The sequence below is a fragment of the Simochromis diagramma genome, unplaced genomic scaffold (assembly GCF_900408965.1).
Source record: "Simochromis diagramma unplaced genomic scaffold, fSimDia1.1 OVJJ01000333.1, whole genome shotgun sequence".
Lineage (NCBI taxonomy): Eukaryota > Metazoa > Chordata > Actinopteri > Cichliformes > Cichlidae > Simochromis > Simochromis diagramma.
In genome coordinates, this window is record NW_024386765.1 from 3,231,777 (window position 1) to 3,243,773 (window position 11,997).

Genomic DNA, 11,997 nt, shown 5'->3' on the forward strand with positions numbered 1-11,997 from the left:
GTAAACAAGACTGCAGTTTTGCTGTTTTAGGGACAGAGGATGTGCCTCTCTGCTTCAGTGCTTGAAGATAAAAATAGGCCGTCCCTTATCTTTCATCCTTAACCTCTTCATGAACTTTTTGTGTTTCTTCTGTGTGTGTTTGTCCAGGTGAACCTCTGTTCTCCAGCCAACAATGAAACTTACCAAGAACGACTGCTTCGCCTAGAGGGAGACAAGGAGTCTCTGGTGCTACAGGTCAGATATTTCTTATCTATCTAAGTTATAGACGGTGTCAACTGAACATTTAATGACACATACAGTATGTACGCAACGTGCCTATGCTGCCTGTGTACTTTCATATCACATTTTCAGAGTGTACTTTTTCTTTGCTGTCCCAGTTTGCTTGTTCAGATGTGGTTGTAATTATTTTGGCATGCACAACTACATCTAACTTTTTGATCCCTGCCATAAATGAGCCAGGAGACTGTCTGGCAGGATTTGTTCCACGCTGGAAAAACATCTTGTCCTTTAATCTGTAATCCTGTGAGTTCAGATATTTCGTGTTATTTCATAACAAAACATGTCCGGACACCTTCGAAAGCATGTGAGGGTGTTTACATACGACTCGTGCAGTAACCGCCAGCGCCTAGTTGGCTGCAGTAAAGATGATTATATGTCATCTAACTATATGATGTCAGGAGGTGCTCTGTGCTGTCAAAACTCTTTAATAGCCAGTTCATGCAGCTGTGATTTCCACAGTCTGTCTTTACATTCCTCCTAGTTAATTTGTCGTTTTGGAACTGCCCCTTTATGCTCTCCGTGTCTCTGTGTATGTTTGTTTTATGCTCTGGGGAAGCCCACGCGAGCGGATGATTTTTTTTTTGACGATAAGTGCACCACCCGTCTGGACAACCCCGGTTTGCAAAGTTTTCACAAAGTCCACATCTCGTTCGTTACCACCACCACCCGCACACCTACTTCTTACACATTCCTCAACTGACACTGCCCGTGATTGGTTGAGATCCAAGTGAACCGGGGCTTGTTTTTACTGACTGGTGATTTAATTGGCTGTGGACAGTTTGCCCCTCCGTAGTGCCTTCCTGCCTTTTCACCTGCCTCTACTTTAAGACTGCTTATGTGAAGCTTTGTCTTGCTTCAGCGTGTGCTAGTATAGACACACTCTGTGGTTAGTAACTAACTTCCTTCTAGCTTTGTCGAGGGCATTCACCTCTGTTTGTGTGTGTGTGGCTCAGAGGAAGGAGGTAAGGGGTATTTTTAACTTTTGTCTTTAACATTTGGAGTTTATGCAGTCATATCAAGATCACGCCGTGTTGTTTCTTTATTTTTACTTACTTTATGTTTGTGTCATGTTTGTCAAGCGTTAGTGGTATCCATGTTTTTGGTGCGAAACCTAACACAAGGCTCTTAGACGTGACTCATTCAGATACTTGTTCATTCATTTACTCACTTGTTCATGGTTCATCAGTGCTAGGGAGGGCAGGTTTAGCAGACCAGTCCCTCTGTAATAACACATGTTCATGTTCTGTTAGCGGTTACAAGTGTCAAGCCAAAAACTTGACAAAATATTCTTTTGTGCCAGAGCAATGTGTGACAGGACGTGGCTGCAGGGGTAAAAATCAGAGAAACTGAAGTGACAGAGAGTCAGCTGCTGTCAGATGGATTTGGCATCGTTTAGGTGAACAGGAGGGATCTTTGAGTGTGTGTGTGGGTGCACGTTTGGCAGGAGGTGAATGGGTTGTCAGAGAGATTATAGTAAGTGTGCAATACATTCCTAGGTGACAGACTGCTGAGTAAATGTGTGTGTGTTGGTTTGGAGTTGAAGTATGTGATGATGTGTTCTTTTATGTGGATTGAAAGAAGAAAAAGACATAAAGACACAAACATAAACCAAAAGCTGTGGACTTTTGAATATGTAGGGTAGACTCAAACTGATAAGATTTGTCTATCACAGGTATTAGTACTATTATATAGTATATATAGCATATTATATAGTACTATAGTAATGTAACAAAGTTCTATCTCCCATAAAAACTTGTATCAGTGACTAAAATCCAGTATCCAGTGTAGCAGAAACAATGTTTACCAACTAAAACTCCTGCATGTTTCTATCTATTTTTTCCTTATCTTAAGCATGTGATCAGCCAGCGCTCTCTGAGGACGGTGTAATACAGTATGACTATGTCACCCACCAGGTGAGCGTTCTGACCGACCAGGTGGAGGCCCAGGGAGAGAAGATCAGAGACCTAGAAAGTTCTTTGGAGGAACACCGCCAGAAACTGGCCTCCACTGAAGAAATGCTCCAACAGGTAAAGCACGTGTAAAACACCATTTATAAACCTGTCACAGAAAAATGTTGAACAGATGAAATATTATTGTTTGCATGTTGCTTGATCCACCCTGGAGGGATTCTGATGCTACAATACAGACAATATGGCAAGAAAATGGCATTTGTAGTAATAGACTCTGCATAAAAGGTGGACATGGCCTTTGTGGTTTCTGGATGTCATTGTTAGCGTTTTGGCTAACACTGTGGCTCAACTAAAGGCAGCAAGCTAGGCTAGCAGAGAGTGAAATCATCTGTAAAATTTAGATTTCACCACTAACTTCGGGACTTTTAACAAAGGAGCCAGTGGTAATGGTGACTCACTTTGTGGAACTAGCCTCAAGTTGATTTTAGATGAACTGCAGTTTGTTTGGTCCTCTGTACTAGTTTAATTTCAATCAATTAAGAAAGCTGTTTTAACCCCCGTATATAAAATATATTGCTATAACAGTATTAACACAGGCTCTCTACAGAGGGCCGTAGCTGTTTGTTCTCAGTGCAAACTGCATCAGCCTAAAGAGGAGAGTGTATTATATTGAAAACACTAAATGTGGTCTCAAATGGTGACCAGACAGATGGCAACTGAAAATGAAACTATGACAGAGGTCATACTTATTAAGTTGACCTTGTTTTCACTTGGCGTTTCTTTTTTCTGTTTTACGTTAGAGGAAATACCAAGTCGCTGACTTCAGGTGATAGCAGGGAGTTATCCAACAGGATGTTCAGAGTGACTAAAGTGCAGGAGTGAGTTGTTACTGTAAATGAATAAATAAAGGAGTGGCGCAGTGTTTTATTGAGGATTCCAGTTTGATTTTATGCTCGCTGGCCTCCTTTGACTCTGTCCCTGTTTAGCTGTGTGGTGGGTATAACAGAGACATCAAAACAACTAGATTTTAAAGGGTCAAAGCTCGAAGTTACTCAGTGTTCAGTGAGATGTAATGAGATTAGACAGAGTTTACTCTTACAGTACAGTGAGTTTGAAGGTGACCTTTTTAGATAAAGGATGTAAAATGTTCTGCTACCAGCTATGTCCCATTCATTGGATGTAATCCACTAATGTTGACTTTACATTAATGCAACTGCTGTCGGCCCTGGAGGGATGAGAATCAGTCAAAACAGAGAAATAAAGCCCAGATTTCAGCAGCAGATACACGAAACCGAAAAAAGGTTTCCATAAACATGGTTTTTAAAACATGAGCAGCGGTGAAATCCTGTGTGTTTCAAAAGCATTACTGAAAGATGTTGACAGAAAATGGGCCAGTCTGATTATTAAATATTCATTTCATTACAACATCTGGTAAACTGTGAGTACATTTATAACATAGGTTAATAACAAAGGGATATATTTGGAAACCAACAGAGCATTGAAGGTCTATTTAAACTGGACTAAGAGCAAGCGAATAAAAAGAAGAATACACTTTGAATTGATCAAAGCCTTTGTGTCGGTACAATGTGGCCTATGAGTTATCAAAGATTTATTTTTAACATCAAAGCAATTTTCATATAACTTCTATATAATCTATCTCTCTATATGTGCATACTTTGTCCTTAACTGAAAAGAACTGTCAAAGCATCAAGCCTTTGGGGTTTTTTGAATATGAAAATTAATGTCAAATACAGACTATATTAATCCTGCGTGAAGATGTCAGTCACATGTTGCAAAATGTGTGCAAGGCGAACAGAGGCAACAGTTGAATCTGTATTGTTTTATAGTTTTGTTGTCTTCAGTATCAGGAAACAGATAAATACAAGTAAATACTATCTTATGTGCATCAACGTCTGTCCTTACTGAAAACCCCATTAGTATGCGCTCCTAAGCACTTAGCACTTTAAGGCACTGCTGGACAATAATTGTAGAGCAAAGTGCAGTAAATGGAAAGTTTATTCAGCCGGCCAGTCTTTGGATTTCTCTACTGCTGCCCGCAGTAGGTCATAATTCTGAAGCAGAGTCTTCTAGTCGTTTCAGTTGTTTTGGTTGCCGTCACCAGTGAGGCAAGCTCGTGAGCTCTGCCAAGCTGGACACAACAAGCCTGCAGCTCTGTGCATCACAGAATCAGGCTTCTGTTTAGACTCGTCAACAGGCTCTTTGTCCTCCTCGCTGTCAGCACAGAGGATAAAAAGGCCACAGCCCCCAAATAAATACCCCACCGCGGCCGTGACGTTTTTCTCCCTCATCCAGCCACCCTTTGTTATCTATTAGTTATTGCTGTTGATGTTTTTTCAAGTGATCTAAACCAGTTTTAGGTAAAAACACAGGAGGAATTATAACATCTCTCTCTCTTTTTTTTAAAAAAATCTCTGCTGCTACTGATCTTCTTTTTGGTTTGTGACTTGATGTTTGTGGTGTTTCCTGGTTTTAGCTGCACTGATCTGCAGCTGTCGTCCTGGTTTGTGGTTGTTTGTTAGTAGCTGCGAGTGGTTCCCTTTTACAGTTTACGACCGCTGCTCAAATAGTTAATCCGATATGAGATGTTTGGTTTGCAGAGATGAGGGCTGAGTGAGGAGAAAGATAACTGTTTACCGGTGTTTTCAGTTTCTATCTCGTCTGTTGTGTCTGTTGTATTTTATTATCAGTTATGTGCCTCTTAAATCTTCTCCATGCATAATTACAGGGCATGTTTGAAGGATTTAAAAGGTGGCAAACACGTCTGCTTCTGCAGTGTCTGATACACAAGTATGAGTACACTGGTTTGGATCATACCGAGGTTGTGACACACGATAAATTCATCTTCTGATTTCTGCGGGTTTATGTTTTCACATAAAATCACTTTTATATTTTAATGCTTTCATTAGCAAAAGTGGGGAAAAAAACAAAATGAAGATTTTGAAAAACAAAATATCAGCAAAGCTCTGGATTGTTGGATGCTAAGTTAGTTGACTTTACCTCCTAGGACCTGGCGTCCACATATGTGGACATCACATTTTGGGTTATTTAGACCAAAATACTCAATTTTGCTCTACAATGGCCTGATATCCACTTACGAGGACATTATACTGTTACTGTTCTTTCAAAATTTTAAACGAATATCCTAATACGTGGCTCTTATTTTTCTTAAAAACAAAAATAAGGTAAAAAAAAAAAAAATCTGGTAATTCTTTGTTTTTACATTCATCGGGCCCCAATATGCCCAAATATCAAAGAGAAATTAAAAATGCATGCTGTGGAAGAGTTCAGGTCTTAGGAGGCTAAGGCAGGGGTGTCCAACTCCGTGCCCGGTGTCCTGCAGGTTTTAGATGTGTCCTTGATCCAGTACAGCTGATCTAAATGGTTAAATGACCTCCTCAACATGTCTTGAAGTGACTGGTAATGAACTAATCATTCGATTCAGGTGTGTTGACCCAGGATGATACCTAAAACCTGTAGGACACTGGCCCTTGAGGCCTGGAGTTGGACACCCCTGACTTAAGAACTCTCCACAGATGTTTGAAGCTTAGATTATTCCCAGAAAATGGGAAAAAATGAAGTGCAGCACCTTCAAGTGGACAGTCAGCATGAAGCCGAAAAACAAAAAGTTGTACAGGGGTAGAAGGACACCTGAAAACGCCTGAAATTAAGGGACTTCACACTGCAGCACATCGCAAACATGAGCGCCTCCGTTAACAGACGTCAGCTGGGCGTGGAGATGGATGCTGTACGTCTGATTCTGTGTAGTGTATTCACAGGATAGTATTCACATGAGCAAACACAAACAAGTTGTGTGTCTGTGTGTGAGCGAGAGAGACAAGCGACAGGCGAACAAGAGTTTATCCAGCCATGCAGCATTATGTTTCAGCGCTGCAGGGCTGCTGTTTGCTGTGGGAACCACAACTAATCTAATAAGAAATAGCCCTCAGGACACACACACACACACACACACACACCACAGGGTGCAGAGTTCTCATGCTGGAGGATATCCACCCACACATGTAGTCATACTGTGACTACATGTCCTACAGTGCCTTTATTTAGACATAAAAATTACTGTACTGAGACATTTCTGTCTACACGGCTTACACTGTTGTAGTTACACAGTATCCTAAACAACATACAAGACAAGTATAACGCGCATAAACATTCATGGGCCATTATGTTTTAATATTTTGCCATGTTCATTAAAAATGTAATTGACTCAACAGCAGACGTCATTCACTGTCTTCATTATTATCCAAAAAATATCAACAGCCCAGCAATTTCCCAGTATTTTTGGTTTCCATGCACTCTCTGGCTGATGTTTCTTTATTTTCTGCGTTTTTGGCCAAAACAAAAAGGCGGAGGTCTCTAAAACAGTCCGTGATTTGGCAACCAGAGATTGCGAAATATCAATAATATAATAATAAAATAATAAAATGTTGCAACTTGCAAATGATGATGATTGCTACATCCTACCTACAGTTATGGGAATGGTTTGAATCAAATGAGAACCACTGAGGCTGAGGATCCTGAAAGTGCCAAAATTGCTGTTGGCACTTGAGGTTGGCTCTAAAGGTCACGCTTGAGTTTTCTTTCTGTGGTGAATCTAAGCAGAGCCTTGAACCTACTCAAAGCTGAAGCCATGCCAGCATTTATGCCAGTGCAGGCTGCGTCAACGTCCAGTTGCATGTCTGAGGACATTAGCTGCTTCCATATTTCCCAAGGGGTTGCTGTAGTGGCTGTGTCCAGATTTTTAAACCAGAGCAGATTTTACACAGGACACTCCTCTTGACGCAACCATCCCATTTATCTGGGCTTTGGATCGGGACCAGGAGTGCATTAGATTGTCACCCCCTTTGAGGTTTAGTTAGTGTCTCCTCTGGGTGTTGAGCCGGGGATCTTTCATGTGAAAGATGAATGTGTTAACATTTGGGTAGATTTAAGGTTAGCCTAAACAGCCGACTGCTTGGATTAACAACTATGCCAGCATGAAGAGTCATAGCTGATTTTGGTCAGGCCTCATTTCAGCTAACTGTAGTCACTGAACTGAGCCTTTCCACTGTGTTGGCAATCTTTTTCTGTCATTTGGGACCATGTCACACAGAATGCCCAGTGAATCTGTGCTTTGCCTTTTGGTGAGTGAAATGAGGATATTTTTATGTATCTTGATTTTGCACCTCTACATTTTATAGATGCAACATGAAAACCAGAGCTTGCAAGCCTTAGCTTATAACTTAGATCTCAACATTCTCGTCCAAATATGGTCACGTCTGAGTCAAAAAAGCTCACCTGCCTGAAGTGAAGAACTCATATCTCCATAACCTTTTGGCATGTCAACACATAGCGGAAAAACATAAAAAATGAAATGTTGCTAGGTTTAAAGTGCCTGATGTAACTTTTTACAGGGGAGCAAGCAAAGGTGCTTAAACAGACCTAAAACTGACGTGTTAAAATCAGAAGCAGTGCATATTTGAAAGGGGCTGAGAGTAGATGACTACTTATGACATGACATAAAATGACGGGGTAAATATATAAGAAGATTACCTATGCACCAGAGCCTACTGTAACATATAATAGGGCAGCATGCTAGTTACACCGAGAGAATAGAACAGCATGTGATTTGTTTTCAGAACATAGTGAGCGATGTAAAGGTAAGTTCACAGGCAAAAACAGTACCAAACTTCTACTTCTGCGATTTTATTGAGTGTTTAATTTTTAAACAAATAGATAGTATATATCCAAAAGTTGATTCTGTTCATCTGGACGTAGCGTTTTGTGGGAGAAACGTTTCGTCACTCATCCAAGTGACGTCTTCAGTCTCAGCTGACTGCAGGTTTCCAATCTTATAAACAGGACATTTGCATAATGACTGAAACCAGCCCACTGAAGGAACAATGGGCTGGGAGGTCAGTTCCTTAATCTTAATTATGCAAATTCTCATAACCATTGATCAACAACCACTGACCAAAACCCACTGACCAAAACCCACTGATCAATGGCCATGAGTACCATTCACAGAGAGTTGGGGAATGGCTGCAATCACAGCATGTAAGATGGTGACAGATGTACCCTTAGGCCCCCTCCTCGATTCAGAGATGGTCTTTCCCTCCTGGCACTTAACAGCGTACACTATGTTACTCTGTTTGTGTCGGGGGACCCGATCCTTGGGGTTGACCAGTTTTTGGCGCAGCGTGTTTTGGGGTTTAAAAGCCACAGAGACCCGGTGTTTAGAAAAAATGCGTCTCAACTGCTCCGATACTCCTGACACATATGGGATCACTACAGGTTTTCGCTTGATCAGCGGTTGTCCTTCTCTCCTGGATCGGCTGGAGCTTTCTTTAGGTGCCTTTCCCACTTTGACAAAAGTCCAGCTGGGATAACCACATTTACTCAGGGCCTTCTTGATGTGCAGTTCTTCTGCTTCTTCTTCCATGTACAAATTGGCCACGATGGGTGAAACTGGGGAGCCCATGGCACACCCATGTTTCTGCCTGTAGAACTGACCCTTGTATGTGAAGTAGGTGGAATGAAGACACAGTTCAAACACACTTGGTCGATGCTGAGAGTGGTCCTGTTGCTGAGGTTGGGGTCATCCTAATCTCTTACGGACTACCTCCAACGCTTCCGTGACTGGGATGCAAGTGGAGAGAGATGTAACGTCATACGAGACCATGGTTTCATCTGCCTCCAGGGTGTTCTGGATGTGGTGTTCAGAGCTGCCCACCAGCGGGTTGAGGATCGAAGCCAGAAACTTGGAGATGTTATAGGTGACAGAGTTGATCATGCAGACAATCGGTCTTAAAGGTGCACCCTGTTTATGTATTTTTGGTAAACCATACAGGCTTGGTGTAGATTCGCCTGGGTATAGCCTGTGGTATGAGGTTAAGATTAAGGAACTGACCTCCCAGCCCATTGTTCCTTCAGTGGGCTGGTTTCAGTCATTATGCAAATGTCCTGTTTATAAGATTTGGGGAAACCTGCAGTCAGCTGAGACTGAAGAAGTCACTTGGATGAGTGACGAAACGTTTCTCCCACAAAACGCTACGTCCAGATGAACAGAATCAACTTTTTGGAGATTTACTTTCCTGGATGATTGAAAATGCATCAAGACGTTAGATAGTATATACTTCAAGTTCTCCTGTCTAGTCGTGCCATATTTAACTCTGGAGATGAGCGCAGCTTCTTTAAAGGGATCTATAAATGCTGTGGTGCATATGATAATTAGTCACATGCACGGCACGGCCTCATTATTAAAGGAAAGCAAATGTCAGGCAGCTGAGCCGTGGGCCATGACCACAGCGTGTGGATGAATTACCTCTAAATATTGCGGCTTATCCCTCTGTAAGTGACACTGGTGTTAGATTGCAAACTGACAGTCAGCTGCCATAACGAAAGAGATTTTCTAAATATCTGTGTGTGTGTGTGTGTGTGTGTGTGTGTGTGTGTGTGTGTGTGTGTGTGTGTGTGTGTGTGTGTGTGTGTGGCTGCTGAGCTGGAGTGATTATGGGGTTTAGTTGTTCATTTGTGTGGCTGTGGTGTTGACACAGTTTGTTTACTATGTGATGTTTCCGTTTAGAAAGAAATTCCTTGTCTGACATTTAATGGACAGTAATCTACTTTATTTGACCGCTCACAAGTCATTGAATTTCTGTCTTAAATATATGTTATTTAAAATAGGCTCATGTGAGAAGTGTGTGGCTATAATTCTAAAAAAATCCCAGCATCTTTTTTATTGAATTTGATTCATTTGGCATTTTGAAAATGTGCACGCACAAATGAAAAAATAGAGAAGCAAAAAATGATTCTGATTGTTGTTCTGCTCCAAAACCATCTCAAAAAAGCTTTGCATTAATAATACATTTATATAGCTCAACTATAAGGCTACAAGATGCTTCACAAGACAAGATAGTCACGGTAAAACAAATCGTAATAAAACGTTTGAGAAACATTTAAAGGTTACACAAAACTGGGAGGGAGAGCGCAAGACAGTTAAAAGCAGAACAAAGAAAATGAAGAATTGCAAACAAGTACAGTAAAAGCACACAAAAATAATCAAAGGCTCATGAAACATAAGTGACAACATAAAAGTAGCTCGATTTGGAGGCATTGAGAAAGTCTGGCTATCCGATGTCTCTACGAGAGATTTAAAACAAGAGTGTGATATATTAAAAACTACTAAACAGCAGAAAATGTATGTTTACAGCCTCAGTTTGCACTTCATCACAGCTCTCTGCTTTCTCAGTAAAAGACTTTCAGTACCTACTGCTGACTGTGACTAAAGAAAATATGACTACCTCTTACAGCAAAAACATTTCTGTCAAAGCGGCAACTTCTACGGGAAAATCACTTCCCATAACAAAGCGGTTACGTTACACTGACTCACTCACTTGGCTTTTGTTGCTTTTCTGACTGAAGGACTGGACTAGAAAGAGGTGAACTTTTGCGAGCCTTCATTCAGTTAGTTCATTTTCAGATTTGTTTGTGCTCTTTCTAAAGCTCCCACTCCTCTTTGCCTTCACAGCGCTCTGAGCTAACGCTAACTGCTCGGTTAAATACCCAACTGTGCGTTTTGACTCGCACATGTGTGACTACAGGGCGTAGCTGGTCTAATCGAGTGCTCTGCTTTAACTGGACAAGCTGAGTCCTGCATATATCAACGACATTTGTCCTGTTTAGCAAAGTTAAAAGTAACAGGGATATGGCAGCTTTAGCCACCGCCGTTTGACACCATTGCCCCAGAACCAAACCTCCTGGAATCATATAAAGTTGTAATTTTTTTTCCACAGTTATTGTTATATTATCATGAGTGGGGGTCACACTTGAGTTGGCAGTCCTAGTTTTTACACGTGTCCCAATTTTGTTTTTCCTTATTAAGCTTTTTAAATTGGTGCACAAAAAGCTTGTAAGTTCATATTTGGTCTGTTTGGTGTTTTTTTCTTCCCATTTCTTTCTAAATGTTTCATACTAAACAAGTATGGAGCAAGAAGATGGACGTTAAAGGCTTAATCAGCAATCCAGGTCAACTGTAGTTTGAGTTTAGAAAGGAGGAAGTGCAATTTAAAGGAGTTTAGATGCGGAATTGAAAGCAACAGAGTTTTGTATGAGTCAGAAAAACGTTCCTTCATGTCCAGTGGAGTGCTTTTTTTCGTTCTCTCTCTTTTTTAGATGCTCTTTCTTTTACTCTCTCTCATACCAAAGAAGGCATATATTAATAGAGTCTCTAGCACGCTTGTGTGTGTGTATATATTTAGCTTTGTGGGGTCTGGGCCCCAACCGCTCTGCTCTGTTAGTGTGGGAACAACAATACGCTGAGTGGAGTAGCCTGCTTAGTCTCACAACACCGATCTCCAAAATCTGCGTTGCTCTAGCTTGAGTAAGCTGCGTGTTTGCTTCCCATGCATCTGACTTAGATGGTGCACATGTGATTCTCCCAGGAGCTGATGAGCAGGACCTCGCTAGAAACTCAGAAGCTGGATCTGATGGATGAGGTGTCCTTTCTCAAACTGAAGCTGGTCAGCATGGAGGAGACGCAAACCAACTCACACCCGCAGGATTCGACAGACACAAAGCAGAACAAAGCTGAGGTACGCAAAGTCAACAAACATGCTTTCAAACACATTCAAGTCTTTGATCTAGAAATGGAAAACTTGTATGATGTCTGTGTTTCATGGGCTATAAGCCAAGATCCCTGCCACACTTGCCTGAGTGGAAGTTTTCCCTTCTGTGTACATATTGATGTATTTTAGAGTTAAATAACAGGAGGATGAACATTTTACTTTGCACA

General features: G+C 41.2%; 1 protein-coding gene across 7 annotated transcripts in view; it reads left to right on the top strand.

The window, feature by feature from the left end:
- ppfibp2b (PPFIA binding protein 2b) overlaps positions 1-11,997 on the top strand; it is a 93,761-nt gene that overhangs the window by 49,768 nt on the left and 31,996 nt on the right. For 5 of the 7 annotated variants that reach the window (XM_040036043.1, XM_040036063.1, XM_040036052.1 and 2 more), the window contains 3 exons: positions 148-234; positions 2,193-2,306; positions 11,648-11,797. In XM_040036043.1, the coding sequence (XP_039891977.1) occupies positions 148-234; positions 2,193-2,306; positions 11,648-11,797 (351 nt within the window). The other 2 variants (XM_040036085.1, XM_040036077.1) reach the window with 2 other exon arrangements.